This window comes from Euprymna scolopes, chromosome 11 (assembly GCF_053919585.1).
Source record: "Euprymna scolopes isolate OS-2025 chromosome 11, ASM5391958v1, whole genome shotgun sequence".
Lineage (NCBI taxonomy): Eukaryota > Metazoa > Mollusca > Cephalopoda > Sepiida > Sepiolidae > Euprymna > Euprymna scolopes.
Genome location: NC_136492.1, coordinates 23,042,098 through 23,066,374, shown reverse-complemented (window position 1 = coordinate 23,066,374; position 24,277 = coordinate 23,042,098). Strand labels below are relative to the sequence as shown.

Here is a 24,277-nt window from a genome sequence, read left to right as displayed (position 1 = left end):
GGAGAAATTCTCTTTTCATTAGATTTTTATTCTTAAGGTAACTCAAGTTGGGTAAATGCCAAAAATTTAAAGAAAAATAAATGAAATAGAATAATGAGCGAAAGAGATGAATAGCAATTGATAGAAATTGAACATTCCCTTTCATTTGAGTAAAAAATAAAATAAAATAAAATGGATGGAGAGAAAGAGTAGGTGTAAAAACTGAAAATTGTACACTTTACAGTTTCTCTTGCGAGTTTTAACTCTTCGTTTCTCATCCATTGCTTTTATCATTTTTCTTTAAATCGGTTACCCGACAGGATGAATTAGATAACACCTGACGATGATAAACAGTTCAGAAAGACACAGCCATAGATACAGAGGAGTTGCATGAATATTCATTGCAAAATTACATCAGCAGAAAGAAATCAATAACTAGCCAAGAGAGGGCATTGTTCAATAGCTACTATTTCGGCAAACAGGTAGATGCTAGGTAAGAATTTCTGCTTTTTAATGGGAAGGCAGGTTCTGAAATTTTATTAGAAATATTGGCCTCACTTCAACTAAATTTTCCCACTGCAGTGAAAGAACAATATGGAACAAATGTGTTAATAAAGGTATTATTCATATGAACATCTGTACATTTATTAGATGAGGTTATAAATACAACAACCTTAGTTCAGTAAGGGCTACACATTTGCACACATTTTACCTTAACATGCAAACGCTAGAAAATTAATCTATAGATGATGAGAAAATATAACAGATTCATATATATGTAACTTTACTTTTGATCTTAAATTATATATATATAAGTTAAAAAGGCAAATAGGAACTTTATTACATAATCAAATTAATAAGGGTTACTTGAAGTTTTACATTTGGATTTTACCGTCACTGGATTTTTTATCTTCCACCAGACTATCCATTCATGTGTAATCACCTTTTTCGTCACCATATTCCCTCTGCTTCACTTTTTTTGTTATCAAGTAAGATCTTTGACTTACTTGTTGTTTCATCAAATACTTTTGCATGCAAAATCCGATCCCGCATTTTGCTAATTCCTACCCTCTGATGAGAAGGAGAGTATTTCTTCGAAACTCCGCGGATTAAGGACTATCGATTTATCTAGTGTTTCCTTTTCAGATTAAATATGTTTTTAACACATTTCAAAGTGTTTTTTAACATTTTATTAACTGTTTGCTCATATATATATATATATATATATATATATATATATACATACATACACACACATACTAGCAGGCTGCCCGGCATTGCCCGATCGTCAGATATGGTTAAATATGACATTTTAATCCAAGCAGATTACATAATATTATTATAGAGAAAATTCTCTATTGATTATTATATTGAACATAATATATAGTAGTGAGATCAAAATTAAAAAAAAATATATGACTTAGGTGTCATCAGCTAGAATCAAAAGTCAAAACCATACAACTCTCCACCCTCAGTCTTAAGCCTCTGAGCCACAGTCATATGCATATATTTTATATATTAACCTGTCATCCCTTCTTTAAAAAATGGAATCGCTCAATCGTCAAAGACAAGATTCAAGTAAGTACAGCCGGATGGTCCACAGAGTTTTATAATTATATATATATATATATATACCTCACGCTACAGACAAATATACCTTACGCTACAGACAAATATACCTTACGCTACAGACAAAGCTTAACTAATTTTATAAAGTTAGAAATTGAACCAGTTTTTTTTTTCTTTGTGTCCATGTGATCAATAAATTTTTACGAGGGGTATAATGAAATCTTTTTTGTCCATCATATAAGGCAAATTTTAGTTATGTATGGTTAAAAAAATAAAATTTTTATTTCTGATCGATTTTAATATTTAATCCTGATTGATAATTTATTGTTGATTAGTCATAAATAACATTCTTCTTTATGCATGTCTGAAGTATGTTATATGATAGTTTCCCATTTTTTTAATGCAGTCCTTTGCATCACTTTGCAAAATCGTTCAATTTGCACTGTTTAGGCAGTAGAGGACAGACAAGGAAGTGCTGCATCTTATGATACCCTCCCCATATTCGCAGAAAAATCAGTTTTGTAACCCCATCTGGTCATAACTTTTAATGGATTCATTCTTGTTTTCAGTTAGTTGAGTGTTTTCCACTAGAGGCAGGGTATTTCTGAACGAAGAGGAAGGGGAGATTCACATGTCAGTAGGAATGGAAAGGCATTCTATAGCCGTCTGGTCTACAGCTGTGATCTGGTTTCTTCCCGAGATGATGTTAGGGGTTCAACATGGCTGAGGAAGATTCTCCTTGATTTAGGTAAATAAAAACAAAGGAGCCAAAACTCTGACTGGACTAAAACCTGTGGCACTTTTGCATGTCAGTGACATGAGGCAAATGTATGTATTTTAGTTTCAAGAACCGCCGACAGATTGCGCGTGTCAGCCAAAGAACAAGGGTCGATAATTCTTCCTTTTTTCTAAAAGTGCATGCAAACTAAAATTATATTTTGATACATTTTTATACAATCTTTTGTAAAAAAAAAATTTGATTTAGGCACAGATAAAGAGTGGGTAAAATTACTGATAGTGGTTTCAGCTAGATGGGTGTTTTTCATGAAAGATTCGCGAGGGGGGACCAGAGATTGGATCTCAGACGAGCATTACCATGGAAATAATGATAAAACAATGACAGGCTCACAACGTCTCTTCTGTGGCAGAAAGGTTGCAGGGGAGAGAAGAGGGCATCCCTCACTAGGCTACGAAGTCTATTTTGTACTCTGTCAAGGCAGGATAGGCTGTTTTTAGCAGCTCCTGCCCAGATGTGGCAGTAGTACTCCATCCTTGGACGTACTTGGCTTTTATATAGATAGAGAATTGCATCAGAAGTGAGATATCTTCTGGAGCATTGAAGGATCCCATCATTTTTCCAGCGACCTTGGCAACGGATTTGATGTACGTGTTCCATTTCAGATCAGGAGTAAAGGTCAATCCCAGAAGCTTGTCAAAACATGGAGCCTCCCCAAGACGAGAGCCATTCATTTCAACTGATGCCAGATGGGGATCAGAGCGTTGATGATGTAAAGATAGAAGCTTGGTTTTAGATGCATTAAAAGTAAGCAGCCACCTCTTCCCCCACTGTACCATGCGCTCAAGATCAGAGGAGAGAGAATCAGAGAGAACTTTGTCATTTACGGCCTTTGATGTATTGCCATAGATGGTCGTGTCATCAGCATAGATGTCAACGAATGATTTAAGTATGTGTTTTGGGAGATCATTGATGTAGATCAAGAAGAGAGTTGGGCCTAAGATAAACCCTTGAAGGACACCAGCATTAATACTGTAGGCTTCTGATTTCTGCCCATCAGCCACTACTCTTATGAGCCTATCAGAGAGAAATGATTTAATAATTGAGAAAACATTTCCAGTTATACCGTAGCTGGAAATCTTGTGAAGTAGGCCTTTATGCCATACCTTATCAAAGGCTTTTGATATGTCAAGAGCAATTGCCCTAGAAAGGAAGCCTTTGTCGAGAGATTCACTAATCCTATGAGCTATAACTGTTAGCACATCTGCTGTAGATCTAGTAGAACGAAAACCATATTGCATGTCACTAAGAAGGTTATTTCTGCTGAGGTGGTTGACTACTTCTCTATTTAATATGGATTCCAGCAACTTACTCATGACACACAGGAGACTTATTGGTCTGTCATGAGAGGGAGATGACCTATCACCTGATGAGGTTTTCCAGGGTGTTGGGAAGCAATTCTCCTTAAGACAATGCTTAAACAGTTTTGTAAGTATGGGGGCAATTTCTGGTTGAAGCTTTTTCAACACTATAATTGGAATGTAATTATGGAAAATTATATAAATACATTAAAATTATATTTTGATACATTTTTTATACCATAAATGTTTCGATTTTCATATTTTTGTGTTACTTCGTTATTATATATTTTTGCATGACCGTAAACACTTGTTTAGATTTGAGGTTCACAAAATGGCCGCTAGACAGCGTTTCTTTTTCGAAGAACAGGGGTCGATAACTCGTCTCTGTTGCTAATATGTCAGTCCTGCAGAAGTGCCAAACTTGTAAATTTGTTGTGCTTTTTTCTAAAGATAGAATCATCAAATTGAAAGATGCTTAAAAAAGAATGCGATTAAACACAAATATTAAAAACAAATTTATAAACTTCTGAGAAATGTCATTAGTAGACTATCATAAATGAAGAAAGTATCCAAGAATCAGTTAAATCTCAAAAAAAGAAAGAGACCAACTCTAAATACTGTTATAAGCATGAACGAAAAGAAAAACAATCTAATATATAAAGTTATCTGGTCAGATTTTCCATGTTAAACCTAAATAGTATTGAACATGACAAATCGATATTTGATTTTGAATAGTGATTTCTTTTCGTAATTGTCTGTATTTTTGAGATGAGTTGTTTTCATTGATTGAGATTGTCGGACTGACTTCCTCATCTTGGTTGTTATTGTCACAACGTTTCGGCCGTTTTGCCCTCCGGCCTTCGTCAGGTGAACGGTTTGTTAGGAGTCTCGAACCCAACCCTTTATTATTATTACGGGGGTACCGTGTTCGGACTCCAGCTAGGCTTTGGGACATAGTTGCTGATTCTCTGTTTTTCAATGTTACTTTTTCACTGCCTTCGTTCAGGATTGAACTCAGCACCTTTGGGTAACTGTAAACTTTGATACAACGTCTAGGACCACTCGGCCATATGTCACTAGTGAGAATCAGCAACTATGTCCCAAAGCCTAGCTGGAGTCCGAACACGGTACCCCCGTAATAATAATAAAGGGTTGGGTTCGAGACTCCTAACAAACCGTTCACCTGACGAAGGCCGGAGGGCAAAACGGCCGAAACGTTGTGACAATAACAACCAAGATGAGGAAGTCAGTCCGACAATCTCAATCAATGATTTCTTTTCATCATTGCAACAGGTTCTTTACACTAAGAAGTCTAATTCGCTTCAGTTTATTTCTGAAAATAATTATTCCAGCAAAGTAGATTATTATAATAAAGAAAATTTTAAATGACCTAAATAACTATGTAAAGGAGATTATTTCTTGTAAACTGTAAGAATATGAGTTCTCTGCTTTACATTTTGACAGTTTTCAATATCCTTTATGACTTACACATTAAATTTACAAAAAACTAAAATGAGATTAATGAATCTTGAACTATGTTGGGTGGGTGCTACAAGCAAAGAAATGATAAAATGTTATGAAAGGAAAAAAAAAGACAAACAGAAAAAGGAAAGTATAATGAAATAAAAAATTAAAAAGAAAAAGAAAAAGAACATCAAAGAGAAAAAGAAAAAAGAGAGAGAGAGTAAAAAGAGACAGAGAAGGAGAGAGTAAAAAGAGACAGAGAAAGAGAGAGTAAAAAGAGACAGAGAAAGAGAGAGTAAAAAGAGAGAGAGGAAAAAGAGAGAGAGAGGAAAAAGAGAGAGAGAGAGGAAAAAGAGAGAGAGAGAGGAAAAAGAGAGAGAGAGAGGAAAAAGAGAGAGAGAGAGAGGAAAAAGAGAGAGAGAGAGAGGAAAAAGAGAGAGAGAGAGAGGAAAAAGAGAGAGAGAGAGAGAGGAAAAAGAGAGAGAGAGAGGAAAAAGAGAGAGAGAGAGGAAAAAGAGAGAGAGAGAGGAAAAAGAGAGGAAAAAGACAGAGAGTAATAAGAAAGAAAGAGGAAAAAGAAAAAGAGGAAAAAGAAAGAAAGAGGAAAAAGAAAGAAAGAGGAAAAAGAAAGAAAGAGGAAAAAGAAAGAAAGAGGAAAAAGAAAGAAAGAGGAAAAAGAAAGAAAGAGGAAAAGAGAGAAAAGGATAAAATGTTATGAAAGAAAAAAAAGGACAAATATTAAAAAGGAAAAAAGAGAAACAGAAAAAGAAAAGTATAATGAAAGAAAAAATTAAAAATAAAAACCGAAAAAAGAACATAAGAGAGAAAAATCAAAGAGAAAAGAGAAAAACAGAGTTAAAAAGAAAAGAAAAAGTAAAGAGAAAGAGGAAAAAGAGAGAGAAAGAGGAAAAAGAGAGAGAAAGAGGAAAAAGAGAGAGAAAGAGGAAAAAGAGAGAGAAAGAGGAAAAAGAGAGAGAAAGAGGAAAAAGAGAGAGAAGAGGAAAAAGAGAGAGAAGAGGAAAAAGAGAGAGAAGAGGAAAAAGAGAGAGAAGAGGAAAAAGAGAGAGAAGAGGAAAAAGAGAGAGAAGAGGAAAAAGAGAGAGAAGAGGAAAAAGAGAGAGAAGAGGAAAAAGATAGAGAAAAGGAAAAAGAGAGAGAAAAGGAAAAAGAGAGAGAAAAGGAAAAAGAGAGAGAAAAGGAAAAAGAGAGAGAAAAGGAAAAAGAGAGAGAAAAGGAAAAAGAGAGAGAAAAGGAAAAAGAGAGAGAAAAGGAAAAAGAGAAAAGAGAGGGAGAAAAGGAAGAGAAAAAAGGAAAAAGAGAGAAAGGAAAAAGAGAAAAGGAAAAGAAAAAAGGACAAAGAAAGAAAAAGGGAAAAGGACAAAGAAAGAAAAAGGGAAAAGGACAAAGAAAGAAAAAGGGAAAAGGAAAAAGAAAGAAAAAGGGAAAAGGAAAAAGAAAGAAAAAGGGAAAAGGAAAAAGAAAGAAAAAGGGAAAAGGAAAAAGAAAGAAAAAGGGAAAAGGAAAAAGAAAGAAAAAGGGAAAAGAAAAAAAGAAAAGGGGAAAGAAAAAAAGAAAAGGGGAAAGAAAGAAAAGGGGAAAGAAAGAAAAGGGGAAAGAAAGAAAAGGGGAAAGAAAGAAAAGGGGAAAGAAAGAAAAGGGAAAAGAAAGAAAAGAAATAAAGAAAAAGAGAAACAGAACAACAAGAAGAGAAAAACAAAAAACAAAAACGAGAGAAGGAAAAGAAAGTGGGGGGGAGGAATACTAATTCATATTAATAGTGTTGGAACGTTGCATATCTTTGGACATCCTAAAGAAAACAAATCAGTTATTTTCTTCATATGAAAGAATAGAAATGAAACTCGTTCCAATTCTCACTATTTCTCATCCAATTTATGAATTAATCAGTTTTTTTTTTTGCTCTCCATACTTTGATTACCGCATTGTTGCATTTTGGTGATCATAAGAACTAACGGGATTATAAAGCTGTTTGTGTTATAAGCTGGTGTACCAAAATAGCATAGAAAGGCTCCTTCAGTTGCTGTGAGGATTACAAATGTGTGCCTGGAGTAGATACTCGCCGGGTGGGCTGAGTCAATAAGCCAAAATGCTAAGGCGACACGTGCATGAACATTCACATTTCTTAGCAGAGAAACAGAAGATTTAGGTCAAATGTAAATACAATAAATTCCATCATTACGAAACTATGAACATCTTCAACCGATATGTTCTATTTACAGCCCGATTATGTCATTAGAGAAAAACATTTAGTATGTGTGTGTGTGTGTATATATATATATATATATATATATATATATATATATATATATATAGCAGATGTATGTGTGTCTGTCTTTCTGTGTTTAAATATTTTACCTATAAAAGGGCAGTGGGCACCCGACCTTGCCAGGTCTTAAAATATGATTAAATATATTTTAATTCATGCAGATATCGCATTTATTATTACAGAGTCAATTCTCTATTGAATATTATATTGTACCTAATATATAGTAGTGATTTCAAAAGTTAAAAATAAATAACTTGGGTGCCATCAGCTAGAATCGAAACCAAAACATTTAGCACTCCAGCCGCATCTCTTACCGATGTTGCTATTGAGAGATAGTTAAGAAAGATTTAATACTGACTTTAAATGAATGGAATTTGGACACACACACACACATCCCAGGCCAGGTAAAAATGAATTCCTCTGAACAGAACAGTTTTTCATAACTTTACAAACGGAGCTTCTGCAGTATCATGGACTTTCAAACAAATGGATTTCAGGTAAAAAAAAAAAAAAAAAAAAAAAACACTTTTACACACTACATGTCATATCAAAATTAGTATAAATTCAAAAAATTATGAAAAATGATAAAATAGAAAATTAATTACAAGTGAAGTAAAATGCCGCCTCTACACTAGTGGTCAAAATTTCTGAAATCGTAATACTAAATTTCACATGAAAACAATGGTGTCTATGTATTCCTTGTACTCTTAAGATGATTTATATCCAAAAAATTAGGTAGAAAATGCTGCCATCGTAATCTTTATATACATGTGCAAGAGTTTTTGTATTTCCAAGAAAAGCTTTTTCCGCCGGGGTTCCCGGGAGTGGGGGTGGGTGGGTTACTATTGCCTAGAACTTTTTATATACCCTGTAGATCATAATATGTATGAATTGCGAACGCGTGTCGTGGCTAGATTTACTTATGTCGACTTTCACAAAATTATTGCTATTTCGGCTTCTCACGTGTTGCTTAAGCTTTTTCGTATAAAAGCGAAACTGAAGCACGGATCTCGGCCTACGGGCCGGAAAGCAATGAATGTTTCATCAATGTCGGTTTTACCATCATATCAGACAATTACTTTCATTTGGACACTCCCCGAAAAAACGGGGAGCTGGTTTTCCCTACAGGTTGGGGAAACAAAACCAGACAAAGTTGGGTAAAAAAAACAAACTCCAAAAAACTATCCCGCAGTAAAATTAAATGCGGATTTGACCTCATTAAACACGCACTTAAAAAACTACCTTGCAGAAATAGTTAACTGCGGAATAGTGTGATGTTTGAACTCAATTTGAACTCATTTACTTTTAAATCGCTAAATTTAACATCTTACATTGTCGCCATAGCACAGATGTCATCAGCCTATTGGCCTCAAGGCTCCGGGTTCGAGCCTACCTGCCACCAAAAGATTTTTTTTTTTTTATTTTTAAAATCGTTTTTTTGGTTTTATTTTTTTCTTTTAAGAAGTTTAATATCGTCTTTTTTATATTTAAGCAGGGTTAAGTTTGCTTTTTGTTCTGCTTTATCCCCCCGCCCCAAACACACACCTACAAACACCCAGGCACCCCCGCTAGTCTATATATATATAAAAGGCAAAATGTGTGTGCTCATTTTTTGTATGTCTGGCAAAGGCTTTTTTTCAGGCGGGGGGGGGGGGAAGGGTCTCTGTGGGATTACTATTTCTTGCAACTTTTTATACAGCGTGTAGATTGTGATATCTATCATTTGCGAACACGCGTCGCGTCTAGATTTATTTACATTGACTTTTACAAAATTCTTGCTTTTTCGGCTCCCCTTGTGTGTGTTCGGCTTTTTTGTATAAAAGCGAAACTAATCTGAAGCGAAGGCAGTGATCCCGGCTCTCATGCCAGGAACATTCACAAAGCAATAAAGCATTGATCAATGTGGGAGAAACCCCTTATATCAGACAATTGCTATTCAATTTGGACAATCCCCTTTTTATGGGGGAGTTTATTAGAATTTACAAAAAAAATAAGTAGAAACCATTGTTTTTTTTTAATCTGAAAACCCCATTTATCAACTACAAAATTTTATCCTAATTGTGTGAAAGCACCAAGAAAATATATCGAATTATAAAGTTTTATCATATATATAAATGTGGAACAGTTCTTTGCGACAAATTCTGTAAGACAAATTGACTTATCTCCCTTGATTTCAATTAATGCCACCATTTCCAAATTGGACCACTAGTATCAACAATTTTTCTTTTGCAAAAATAAGTCGGGCCAATGTTCTACTGGATTGTTTTTCTTAATTTTTTAAATTTATATTAATTTCAACATGAAACGTAAGTATATAATAGTGTTTTTACCTGAAATGCATTTATTTGTAAACTTATACTGCCGAAGCACAAAATTATAAAAGAAATGAAAAAAAAAAACAAAAAAAAAAAAAAAACAGAAAATAAAAGGACAAAATCTATCCATACAAAATATTAGGTTCTTTTTCCAGAATTCCCCCTATATTTAAAAATAGAAAAATATGTATAATGTACGTAGCTATGATGGAAAGTACATTGTATTCCAAAAATCACGTAAATTGATCAAGTAGTTTTATGTTTAAATAATTTTTAAAATTTATACTCATTTTGACGTGATACAGAAGTCCACTACATGATCTTGATACTAGAAAAGGTAGAAAATTTAAGGTTAAGCTTTTGTAAAGAAAAAAAATGATCTTTACTTTTTTTTTTAAAGCAATTACAATCAATGTAATCTCAATAGCGTAGGAAAATGTGGAATTGTTCCCATGTCAACTGGTAGTGGTGGTAGGACTTAATAATTTAGAGTGAAAAATAGGAACTACTTCCTCTGAAGATGTTGCAATTGTAATGGTGTTGCTCGTCGGATGCAATGTAGCACTTTATTATCATGATGGAATATGTATATAATGGTGTTTGAAAGCTACAGAAGATAGTGGCTAATAGGCCAAATGTATTGAATTTATATGTGGCATCTGTTGCTGTAAACTTATATTATTTGGGTGCAGAGAGGAATTTCTGTAGTTCTTTTTATTATATAAGAGATAAGTAATACTATCAAAATAGATTGTAAAATTTAACTTGAAAGTCTGTGAAACATTCACAAATTCAACCAAAGATTTTGACAATAATTTCAACAGCACTATATACAAAATTATACATCCAGGAATTTGCCATGACATCATAAACATGATGCAAGCTAACAAGGCCGTTTTTAGCCACCAATAAACGTGTTGTATTGTTTTTCTATCAGAGGTGATAGACTAGTTCCTATTTTACAACAGCTGTGCTAAAAGGTCTTTAGAAATTGAAGTGTTTTTCTCGCCTCCATATAATGTAAATCGTATTCTATTTATTATTAATTGATTATCTGTTAAAATAAAATATACAACATCAAATAGAACGAGCTTTTAAAAATTATTTAATTATGAAATTATATCCACCGGAATGCATTTCGGTTTCTTCGCATGGATGTCAACTGTAGCTGTAAAAAAAAACAAAAAAACTACTCGATCAAATTAAATGAAATTTTTTTTCAGAGATCTTCAGTCCAAAACGGATATGTACGATATAACCTTTTTTTGCTATTTTCATTTTTTAATCTATTGATTAAACTGTACAAGTACCCTATATGGTCCCTCAAATGATGTCTTGAATTTTAGGAGATTAATAAAAATTAGCCCAAAAGGTGTTTTTCAGCACTAAAACACTCTGGGGCTCATGCCCCAGAAATTTCCCAGGGTCAAATATTACGTTTCCAGATATATATCCATGTGATCTTGCTTTTGGGTAATTTTCAGCAAAATCTAATGATCATAAAAAATTCTATATCCCCAAAAAAGGTATTTTGGGCCATTTTAACCCCTTCTGACCCCCCTCGTGACCCAACTAGAATTTTTTATCAAAAATCCGATAATGCTACATTTCCTCTCCTGGGTAGTTGTAACTTCATGCAAAATTTCTAAAAAATGTTAAGAGTAGTTATTGAGAATTTTGGGAACAAACGGACGAGAGTGAATTCTAAGATCCAAATCTGACTAAGTCGGTATACCAAAAAGCGTTTATTTGTAAATGAAGCAATTGGATAATATGGTAAATATTATCCTAAATTTTTAAGAAGGGCTCCCACCTCTTTATTATGATACTAAGGAAAAGTAAATATAGCTGTACACCAAAATTTATAATGATCGGTCAATTAGTCAAATTATTCAAACAAATATAAAACATCTAATGCTGAAAATTTACTGTGGCTTTATTTAAGATCGCATTCAATTGTATTCCAATGGATCGTGCTAAAATAATATTATTTGGGAGGGAGATTTTGTTAACTATTCTGTACTTACATATGTTATGTGGACTGTTACAGATTACGCAGTGTGTAGGCCACAGTCGGGGATATTACGTACAATTTAAAAAGGAAATAACGGCTAGCATCCAAAAAATATGTAACTTTCTAAAAAAATTAAAATTATATTTTAAAAAACCCCGACACAATAAAATTGTGTAAAAAAGAGAAAAAAAAAGAATACAATAATGAATTAATAATTCAAAAGATGGTTAAGAAGAAGAAATGTTATCACATTCTCAGACGCATGCTTAACTAAACACACGTATGCGCAAACTATAATAAGAACCATTAGCGACGGAAAATAGGTGCAGTGAAAAATAGGGGGGGGGGGAGTAATCCCTTTAAACACACACACACTGTGGACTTTGTAGAATAATATGTAACAGCAGTCCAACAGCTACAAAGCTACTAACGGAGTGATTTTTATTGTATACACGCACACACGACTAATGGCCTATGCATTAAATACACATGACGCCGGGTCAAATAATAATTTCTCCATATTTTAAAGTTAGTAACTGTTCGTTTATAAAGCAAAGAACCGCATTCCGAAATAAGAGAATTTTCAGTGCTCAACCAATTAGAATGGACGGACGTAGGCAAGGGAGCCTTTACTATTTATGATCAGAAATTGGAAAGATTATGTTAGGTCTATGTACGTGTAATCACAGAATTTGTGGAATTTGTAGAATTTGTCTCGGTGACAACTGGTAGCAGTGATAGGACTAAATATTTAGAGAGAAAAATAGGGATTCCTTTCTCTAACAATGTTGCGATTTTGATGGTGTTGCTTGTTGGATGAAATGTAGTATTTTATTTCCATGACTGAATGTACATAAAATGTTGATTGAAAGCTACATAAGATAGTGGCTATTAGCCTAGATGTACTGAATTTGTATGTGATATCTGTTGTTGCAAACAATTCCAGAGGGGAATTTCTGCGGCTACTTTATCAATATAGTGATAACTTACAATGTACTGACAAAACGATACCATAAAAAGAAAATTTTATTTTAAATATCTGTGGATCAAATTTAATGCACATCTGAAATATTTAAATTTTCAAACAGAAAACTGTGCTCGTATTATATCTCTTAGAACCTCTTGAAAATAATTCAAAGAAACTGAAATTTGAAGAATATGCATTAATTGATGCCATATACCTATTGTTAAAATTTCACAAATTTTCAGAAAAGGTTATAACCCCCTTTCGATTTTCTGCCCCTTTTATTCATAAAATTAAATTAAATATAAACTACATTATGATCCCTTATGGCTAGCAGCTGTGTTTCAAAATTAATACTGATCTGTTAATTTAGGAGTGCATTCTGTACATATTCTTTACATAAAAACATACCTAATATATATATATATAGATTAGTTAGGTGACGATTCCAATATTTTTCCCGATTCCGATACAGTTACTGATTCCATCTTCAATTACCAATTCTGATTCTTTATATTGCAATATAGAATTGTTATTTTTCCAATCAACGTCAAAACATGTTAAATGCGCATATATTTTCTCAAACATAAAAATACTCTCGTATGGGGGTAATCTATTAATTTTGGCTTTACTGGTAATTTAAAAATCAATAAAAATTTATTATTTTATTATTACTAGCAGCAGGGGAAGATTTTGCTTTAAACAAAATCAAATAAAAATGACAACAATTAAAAGAATCAATTTCGGCATCGGAAAAAAGACACAAATTGTTCTGTGTCTGATACACATAAAATTTCCGATTTTTCCGATTCCTGATTCTGATTAATCGCCAAAAAACTGAAAATCAGAATTTTTTTTTTTTTTTTTTTTTTTTTTTTACATATATTCAGAAATTATGTTCAAATTTTCCCTATTCCAATACATTCAAAAGGCGTGATTTTTCTAACTGCTGATTAATCATTGCAATACTATTCCAAAATCCAGCTAAATGGTGATATTATTGACAACACTCACTCCCGTTAAGTGTTAGGAAGAAAAAAAGAAAGTGTTGGTATGTTTATATGAAACCCTGGTGACATTATTTTCTTCTTAGTTTCAATTAAGGTCAGTCAAATGAATACAGATGCTTCAAGATGGCGATCTCCAATCTTCAACAAACATTTCATCACATCAACAACTCTACAGCCCAATCAGTTGTCATAATGAAGTTACTACTACATATCTTGTATCCTTTTACCTGTCTTACAGGTATTTTAATGGTAGGTGCTCCCACAAACAAGCTTTTGTACCCCCTCGACATGAATACCCCCCCCCTACAAACAATAAAATTCCACCCCTCCATAAAAATCCCCAGATGTTAAAAAGCCTTCTACTCTAATAGTTTCTTCTCTCGAACTGTTAGATTTTGGAATTCCCTTCCAGGTCCCTGCTTCCCTGACTGTGCTGACATGCAGAAGTTCGAGTGTAATGTAAACAGACATTTTGCTGCTCAACTCCCTTCATAATATCCCTGCAAATTATTTCCCAGATGTTACATATGTCGGGCTGGTGATCATCTAGCTATTAAAATGGACAGTTATTTCATTTATCAATGAATACGAGACACTTTGTTTATAAAAAAAAATGTTTATTTTACTATATATTTAATATGCACACTTCAACAAAATGATGGCGGTGGGGGTTGGTGGTAGAGGTGGGTCGCAACTGTGTCAATTTGTGTCTTGCATCTGTCCGTCTCTCTGCCTCTCTCTTGTTGCTTTATTTCTCTTCTCTTTTTATTGATATCTCTTCCACCTGTTAACCTATTTCCTCGCCAGCTTGTTTATTGCACTTTTGCTGGTTTTTAGTCTGACTCATGACCGATTGACATCATGGATACAGGTCCCTACAAATCCCGGGATTTCCATTGCTTATTTTCGTTTGCCTGGATGTAGTGTAGGTCACCTTTTCCTGGGACCGATTGTTCTTTTTATCGCCTGGAATTTCCATTGTCTATTTTCCTGTTTTCCTGGACATAGTTCGGCAACACCCCTCCTTAACACCAGATAGTAGCTCCTTACATCAAAGTGGCACTGTGCCTTGTTTGTAATGAAAATGCAATAAAAAAAAAAACAAAGAAGAAAAAAAAACAAAAGTAAATGATAATCTTTTGCGTGTGTAGGGGGGGGTATTATAATTTTATTTGTGTTTTAAAAACTTACGCTCAGACCATCTACAGGCAAACTGGGTCCAAAACTGGCAGGATAGTCTTCATATGTTTTTACTGTTGAATTAAAACCATCTTTCTGCAATCAAAAATAAAACAGGTTCATTTAAAAGAAAAAAAAAAATGCATATTCAAAAATAAAATAAAAAAGGAATTTTAGAACACATTTTGTAAATGTATTTTCTTTTGTATTTAGAACTGGAATGTTAGGTGCTTGTTTTTACACTAGTGATCTTTTAAACCAACGCATTTCAGGTGAAAACATTATCACTTATGTAGCATGGTGAAATTAGTATTAATTACAAAAATTATGAATAATGATTCAGTAGATGTGATGAAGGTATTTTAACAAAATAATCATCTGCTATTAGCTTAGCTTTAAAAAGTTTAAGTCAAGGGAGTTAAGTCAGTTTGCCATACTGAATTGGTCGCATAACTCTTCCACATTAAAACATGATAAAACTCAATTCAATAAATTCCATTTTTACTTGTAATTGTTTTTTTTACTGGGTCATTTTCCATGGTTTTACTAAATATGTACAGCCAAAATTATTGCCGATCATTTGGTTGGAAATTTTCTATTTTTTTCAAGGGAGTTAAGTCAGTTTGCCATACTGAATTGGTCGCATAACTCTTCCACATTAAAACATATGATAAAACTCAATTCAATAAATTCCATTTTTACTTGTAATTGTTTTTTTTTACTGGGTCATTTTCCATGGTTTTACTAAATATGTACAGCCAAAATTATTGCCGATCATTTGGTTGGAAATTTTCTATTTTTTTCAAGGGAGTTAAGTCAGTTTGCCATACTGAATTGGTCGCATAACGCTTCCACATTAAAACATACGATAAAACTCAATTCAGTAAATTCTATTTTTACTTGTAATTGTTTTTCTACTGAATCATTTTGGGGGGGGGGGATTTTGGAATTTATACTAATTTCATCATGACATAAGTATGTGAAATTATTTTCATCTGAAATGTATTGGTTACCGACCCTAGCCATGGTAAACTAATATAAATTGGACATTTAACCAACCGTATTGATTTTTATTCGGGAAAATTCAATTATTGGTCCCCCGACAAAAGGAGGGTGGACCTGTAAATTCACTCTTGTCCGTTTGTCCGTCTGCACTTTTCCCAATAACTACGCCTTGAAATTTTTTTGAAGTTTTGCACTAACATTAAACATGATACGAGTAAAAAAAGTAACAGAACAAATTTTCCGGGAAAACTCCAGTTACCCCCCCCACACACACAAACCTAGGGGTGCCTTTCGGGTTAAAATGGTTAAAATTGACACTTTTGTGCTTATTAAAAAAAAATGATGCCTTGGGTTTTTATAAAACTTTCTGAAAAGTTGTAACTAACTGATTTCTATATAATTTTGTTTGTTTATACTTGATGATAACTCTTGGGTGTGCCCCAGGGGCTCTTTTAGGGCTAATAAAAACACTATTTTTGGGACTATTTTACCATATTTGTCACAAAATTTTTTGTGTTTGCCTATTTAGCAGTTTTGCATGGTGCTGAACTCAAATTTAAATATGTTAAGGTCTAAAACTGCACAGTTTGTTCATTTTCACCAGGATTTGATATCCCCTAAAGACTTGGGGTGGTGCTGCTAAACAGTCATTTTTTTTATGCCTCGTTCACTGTGCACTCACAGGGGACCACCATTGTTTTCCTTTCGTTGGCTGACCTAATCACATTGTCAATAGTGTTGTCTCGGTAAGTGTTGCAATAGAACGTGTCTTCCGTGTAAACAAAACCACAACTCTAGTTTAAAATAAGTAGTAAAGTTTTTTGAAAGACTTTGATATTTGTTTTCTTCTACTGAAAAATAAATTTGCCAATCAAGACAAACATCCTCCAAGCTAATACAATCAATTAACTAAGGACCAACTACCTGCAAATCAAGTAAAAAAAAATATATATATATTTTAAAGGCTTTAAAACAATTTCTCTTGAGATATCTAATGCTGCAAGATAAACTCGATACCATTATTCGAAGTCAATGTTAATCAAAGTGACTGCGATCAAGGTCATACTGTTCTGTAGTTTACTACTCAGGCATACGAACTGATTAAAATGTCACACAATACTGTCATTAAAAGAAGTGTTGTTCTTATCTGAGATCAAAATAAAAATTAGTAACACGAGAGATAGCAAGAGCATTTCATACGTATCATGCAAAGTTCAATAGAAATCCCAACAGTGCCAAGCACAACAACCCGAAGATAAAATTTCATTGTGGGTGTGTGTGTGTGTATACACACACATATATATATATATATATATGTATATATATACACACACACACACACACACACTGCTATAAATATTTATTGTGTAGTGATATTCATATTAAAAACCCTTTTTTCTATTTATTTAAAAAGAAAATACAACTTTGTTATATATGGGTTGTGGAATTTCATTCATCCGCAAAAGATCTAGCTAATTTGCATGTTCTTTTAAATATTAATTTTAATTCCCTATTAGTTTTTTTCAGTTTTCTTATGGGATGAGCATTTTTAGTTAACTATTACGTGTAATTATATTCATGCAGATATTCTACATGATTTATACTTGCATAATATTTGCGTAAAAAGGTTATAGTAAATACAAACCTTTTTATATATATTTTTGTATGCATGTATTTGTTTAAAGTATTTTGCCTACCAAGTTCCTGTCAGTTTTTGGTCTACAGATATGAAATCATATATAGGGTATGCAAAACTTTATATCCGAGTTTTAGTCAATGAAAATTGATATAAAAGTATGGAAAAAAAAAAAAAAAAAAAATGGAATTTGCCATGCAAAGGTTGAATGACAGCATTACGAATATGCATGTTTTAATTTTTAGCCTTGCACCAAACATGTTTTCATAGCTCAGACAATGTCAAAGGAAAAAGTAAATCATAAGCTCAACATTTTGGTTTCGATTCTTGGTGGTGGTGCACAAGTCATTTTTTTTTTGTACTTTTTAAATCATTACAATATATTGGGTCCAATATAATCTATATATCTATAAAAATGAACGTGTCTGTGTGTGTCTGTCTGTGTACATTTTCCTTCGCAATAACTTTGTCAATTTTCAGTCTACAGACTCGAAATTTGATATACCAGGGTACTGAGATTTGGGAAAATCGATGTGATCGGTTTTCAGCCAGAAATTTGGCTGTTAAGGGGTCAAAGTTCAACGATTTGACCTTTGAGAACTCTACCAAACTCCTCCCACAATTTGGGGTCTAAACACTTGAAATTTTAGATATAGGTTCCTTGGACATAGATCTAACTTAATAACTATTTGAACCCAAAACAATAAATGTTAAGGGATCATAATAGGGGTCAAAGTTAAAAAAATTGACCGTTTTTGTTTTTTTTTTGCTCAGCATACATCTCCAAACACCTGGGCAACACCGGGCTGAAATGCTAGTATAATAATAAATACAAAATCTGCATTAATGAAAACATCATATTTAAGCATATTTTATGACCGGGCAATGCCAAGCGGCCTGCTAGTGTGTATATATATATATATATATATATATATATATATATATATATATATATATATATATATATATATATATATATATAGTCAGTTATCATTCTAAAATCAGAAGATATATTTAACCCACGCTCATAACATTTTATTCATATTTTTTATGAAGTATATCTTACACATGGTTCATTGAATAACGGAAACCCACCGAATAACTTATCAGATGCAAATGTATATTCCTCAGAAATTCTATCTTGAAATGAAATATTTTGCTAAGAAATAAATATGTTCAGAAAAGGAAAAGATACTTTAAATTCACAAAAAAAAACGAAGAATAAGAAAACACTTACTGCAGTGTTTATAGGCACCCATCCCAAATGCCATTGAATTTAAAGCGCACATTAATCCATCTTATGCCACCATACTTGAGTATATATGTATACACATACACTAAGAGGGAGACCTGATGTTACTCGGGATTAAATGAGGATCAACAAATGTTCCACCCTCCCATACTTTTGCCATTGAAATCAGTGAAATCGCCCACATGAAAAAAAAAAAAAAGCATCATCTGTGTCTGCATTAGTGTCTCAGTAAGAAACATAGGGGAATTAAGGATTTCAGAACCGCTCCTTACTTCTAAATATAAGCCTTCTATTAATAACAGATTTTGAATTGAATTGCAACTTCATTATATAACAATCCCTTGCCCATTACAACTACCTTTTTGGTCAAGATCAAAGTGTAGTATCTGTTCTTCAGATGCTGCACTTCTATTTCTTGTTCTCTTTCGGTGGAGGAGAAATCCTTCACGACTGAGACAATTTTTTTTTTGTACCTTTTCTCCACGTTAAAAAACAACCCTGGTGTCTAACTCTGTCCCGTGGGGAGGCATAGTAAATAGGTACAACTACCTTTGCTAGATTTCATTTCAATTCACCTTGTACTAAATTAGACATCCATCTTAAATCATCTTTATGTCTATGTCCTTACATACTTTCTTTACTAGATCTCACTTGAACCCATCTCATTTTATATTACATATCTCTATTGTTTCTAAGACTCAAATAAAATGCTATTACACCACAAGCATCAAGATATAAAAACACTTTGACTTCACACTCAATTTTAGGTGGTCAAAGGATCAGCCACACTGGGCCATTTAACGTTGTGACAATAAACTGTGCCATCTCAATTCAGCAACATCATGATCTGATGCATCTATAACATGGCATATTTGATCGTATTGGTAAATCCAAGAAAATTCATGTCACTGCCAAACCTGATGTGCCATGCCACACATCCACTGAGAAGCAACCAACCTGATATCAGGACTATTCAAGTGATGTCAACTTTTCCACCACTACATGTAACATTTGCAAAACCATCCACATGTGCAAAGAGACTAAACGAGAGTCCAACAATATATTCAAAGTGGCAGGATAGTCTGACTGTCAAATTTGAACTTACAAACATTATAATATAGCAAGCAACTCATGGAGTAGAATAATCTAGCGTGTTAATAGATATTCAGGCAATCTGCTCTAAATTAGCGCTTACATTTTTTGTTTGTTCATATGGTCAATACCATAATCTTTATCTTGGTAAACGGGAGATGTAATGATGTTATTGTTTCGTTCGTAACCTGTTCCTCTTTTGTGTAAACTTGTGCATATACTATCTTCAAATGAAGATTTTTCTATAGTTGCCTGTTGCAATCAGTTCTTGAGATAGTCAAAATAACGAGTCTATATATTATTCATATAAGAAAGAAGCAAATAGAAGCACACACATATAGAAACTAGGACAGGATGCAACAATCAGCAATTTCCTTTGTCTTGAGAAATGTCCAAGTTCTATGTACATTAAAAGAAGAGTTTATTAACCTCCTGTGTAATGACAATTAAAGAAACACTCCTTTTTTTTAAGAATTGAATGTGCAATTCATCTAAATCCTCCTATGCCAATCCTTTGATATTTTCAAAGGAATAAAACAAAACTAAAAATATCTTATAGTCTTCTACCAAAAATATTCCTATTGACCAATATGCAAGTTATTGAAACCACTTAACCCAAATAGATTATATTTGGGAATGAGTTTATACAAATAGAATGAGGATTTTCAAATGAATGAATTTATTTTAAAACTTTAAAGAATAGAACAATAAAAATAAAATGTCAAGAGGGCGTGCATGCGTGTGCATGTCAGTGGACAAGCGAGAGGACAAGCATGTGTGTGCATGTCACTAGGCAAGCAAGAGGGCAAGCGCGTGTGTGCATGTCACTTGATAAGACAGAGGGCATGCGTGTGTATGAGTGTGTGCCACTGGGCAAGACATGCATTTATTACTTAATAAGAGAAACTTGTGTGTTACTGTATAAGAGAATGGGCGTATGCACGTGTATTACACTAAAAGAGCAGGTGTGTGTATGTGATTGATCTAAAAGAAAGTATAAGAAAGATAACCAGTTTAATAGGAATAGTGTGTCTAAATAAAAGAGAGAGAAAGTCTGGGAGTGAGAAAAAGAGAACATGTTAGGGAGAAATGTATAGAAAGCAGTGTACATATTTGTGCAAAAATGAGTGTATATAAAAAAAAAGAGAGAAAATAGTTATTGCTGACATGTATTATGTAACAACAAAAAATGACAGTAAAATCATCTCAAACGTTTTTTTTTTGTTTTTATAACAGGTGAAAGTCAAAGGCAAAGAAATATCCATAATCTCAACAAAAATGCCTAAAAATCACAAGTAAAAAGTAATTGTACTGACGTTAATGAATTTTGAGATGACGATTGGTTATTTATATTATTTGGATTCTTCGTACTATCGTTCTCATCTTGAGTGTCATTTTCATATTTCAGTTAATGTAACCTCCAACCTTTTCAGATGTATCTTGTCAAACTTGGGAAATTGGACGGAATTTTGAACGGAGATCTTTATTTACTTTCACGGGAATAGCATGCTCATGTTCTATCAGCCATGAGGTCCTAAGTAATTCGCAATTGCAAAGACCCGTGAGGCAGTGGTTAGAGTACTTGGAAAAATCAATTGTAAAAGTAACCTTCTCCTGAAAGCTGAAGGTTCAATTCTCAGTGTGGGCGACCGAAAAATACAATTGCTAATTACTTAGGACCTTTATCCATTCATGGCTGACAGAATGAAAGCATGCTACCCTTATGAAGCAAATAAAGGTTTCCATTCATAATTCTGTCCAAATTCCCAAGTTTGACAAGATTAGAAATTCATCAATCGAAATGTGAAAATGGTACTCAAGATGAGAATAGTTGTCCAAAGAATTCAAATAATAGAAGTATTGAGTTGTGTCAACCAATCAAATCGCTTTATAAATGAGATAGAAAGATCAAATTATTTTTTTATTTAATTAAACTTATTAGACCACTCAGACGATCATTGTCTTTTAAAGACAAAAAGAAAAACTTATTTTTCTTTTTGTCTTTCTTTCAAAGAAAAATGATCGTCTGAGTGATCTACAAAAAGCAGACCTCTAGAAACCTGCATACAACTGGATAATCATTCAATCTAGTTTAATTGATTTATCAAGTATCGTTTGATTGTTAAATTAATTGAATTGTTTAAAAATTTAATATACTTTAAAAATTGTTATTTTCAAAATTTATGTTTGGACGTGAGCTATTATTACAAATAGAGAATATTCTTTTCATTAGGATTCTTCACACTACTGAGAATTATTTTCATGTTTTGATCAACATAACCTCCGACCTTCTTCATTTTGCAGAATTCTGGAATCTCCACTGAATTTGGTACTCTTGCAGCATTTGACCCAGATTCTCTGTCAATTAAGGTTCGAACTCGACTGGCAGTGAGTGGATTAAGCCGAGCAAAGTAACAGACGCAGACGAATTTCAAAACAAACAAATCGGAAAAAAATAGAAATATAATAAATAAAAAATAACAAAAACCTATGGTAAATTTACTGAATATATATATATATATATATATATATATATATATATATATATATATATTTACTCTTATTCAAAAAAAGTTGCATTTTTTATTGTTTATTTACTTTTATTATTTTTTTTGCCATTTTTTATCAACAAAAGTTTTTTGGGTTTTTTTTTTTAAGAAAAGATGAATGGTTTTTTTAACTGTAAATTGTTAAGTGAAAGTACTTTTTTTTTTGTAAACATGTTTCTCTTCCTTGTAGAAAAGTGCCCAGTTGAGAGTGAAGGAATTAATGTTTTTAGCCAATTTTTTTAATATTTGTTGTCCGAAGGATCGAGCTTCAAAACGATACCAATCTTGTGAAAATCCGTCGCCCCTGCCTAAAGTTTTAAGCAGACATACAAATATAAATACATTTAAACAGACAAGTGAGATTTATATAATAGGGGAATGATTTTGATGAAAACCGTAACAGAAAGTCTTTTTTCTTTTTTTTTTTTCAAGAAAATTTACAAATTATTTTTGTCAACAAATGTTAAAAAAAATAAACAGAAAAAAATAACCCTCATCACCCAAAAAGCAATTAACAAGTTACATTATTTATACAAAGAAATTTGGCGATTTGGCGTTTCAACATTTGAATAATGCTCGAGTTAATCAAGTGATTATTGGCTGAGCCCAAACCATAATTAACGAAAAATCCCCCAAGGATCCGGGCCAAATTCTGCAAGAGTACCTCAAATTTTAAACAGAACCGTTTATTTAATCCACAAGAGCATGCTCACATTTGATAAGCCATAACTGGATAGAAGTTCAAAGCAATTTGTAATTGTATTTTGAGTGTCGGCCACACTGGCGATTAAGTAAAACTCACAATATAACTGCAAATTATTTAGGACTTCTACTTAATCATGGCTAATGGAATGAGAGCTTGCAAGCCTTGTGGATTAAATAATGGATTCTGTTTGAAATTCCATGAAGATTCTCAAGTCTGACAGAAACTTTCCCGATTGGAGGTTACACTGACCGAAACGTTGTGAAAATAACACACAAGATGAGAACAGTTATCCAAACTAAGAAGCAATCTCCATTTCAAAGATTCAGAAATGAAAAGAGAATGTTTTGTCTGACGATTTTATAATATAGATTACTTTGACATCCATTTTACATGATAGCGAATGTTCAACTTATCTTTAGTGAGGTCTTTATCTCTCAGGTCTATTTTATTACTTTCCTCCCATGTTTTCCTTAGACTACTTCTGTCAACTAAACTTGCTACCTCAACTGTTCTACATCTACTAAACCAACAATGTTCATCCATTCTTTCAATGTGACTACGCCAACAAAGTTTACTCTTCTACACACATCTCCCTATGCTGTCCAGATTTAATCCTAAGTTCATCAGAACTAAGCATTTTTTTTTTTTTTTTTGGAGAATCACCACTTATCAAGGCCTGAAGGCTACTCGAGGATAAGGGTTAATGAATGTAAGGTGGGAGTGTAGTAATGTTTAATGGTGTAAATTGTGTAGAATTAAATTATTTTATGGGGATGGCTCAACAAAAACTTGTTTACATTAGATTTGAAGGGTACCATGTTGTATTCAACCAGGAAGCAGGCCAGAGGAACAGTGTTTCGCAGGCGGGCAGTTCTGGGATATACGTTTTGTTCATGGAATTTGTTTAGATTTTGGCACAGATAGAGAGTGGAGGAAATCATATAGTGGTTGTAGCTAGTCGGGTATTTTTATGCAAGTTTGGCAAGTGGTAGGGGGACCATAAATTGCAGCTCAATTGAGCACTTGCCATGAAAATAGTGATAGAGCAGAGACAGGCACACAAGGTCTCTTCTGTGGGAGAGAGGTTGCAGGGAAGAGAAAATGGCATCACCTACTAGGTTTCGAAGAGGGTTTTGAACTTTATCAAGGCAGGATAGGGAAC

At 33.1% G+C, this 24,277-nt stretch overlaps 1 protein-coding gene across 4 annotated transcripts in view; it reads right to left on the bottom strand.

Annotated features, from left to right (window-relative positions):
• Nucleotides 1-24,277, bottom strand: part of LOC145287807 (E3 ubiquitin-protein ligase RNF13-like) — a 287,508-nt gene that overhangs the window by 113,376 nt on the left and 149,855 nt on the right. For all 4 annotated transcript variants that reach the window (XM_080135655.1, XM_080135654.1, XM_080135652.1 and 1 more), the window contains one exon: nucleotides 14,888-14,971. In XM_080135655.1, the coding sequence (XP_079991781.1) occupies nucleotides 14,888-14,971 (84 nt within the window). The remainder of the gene's footprint in view (nucleotides 1-14,887; nucleotides 14,972-24,277) is intronic.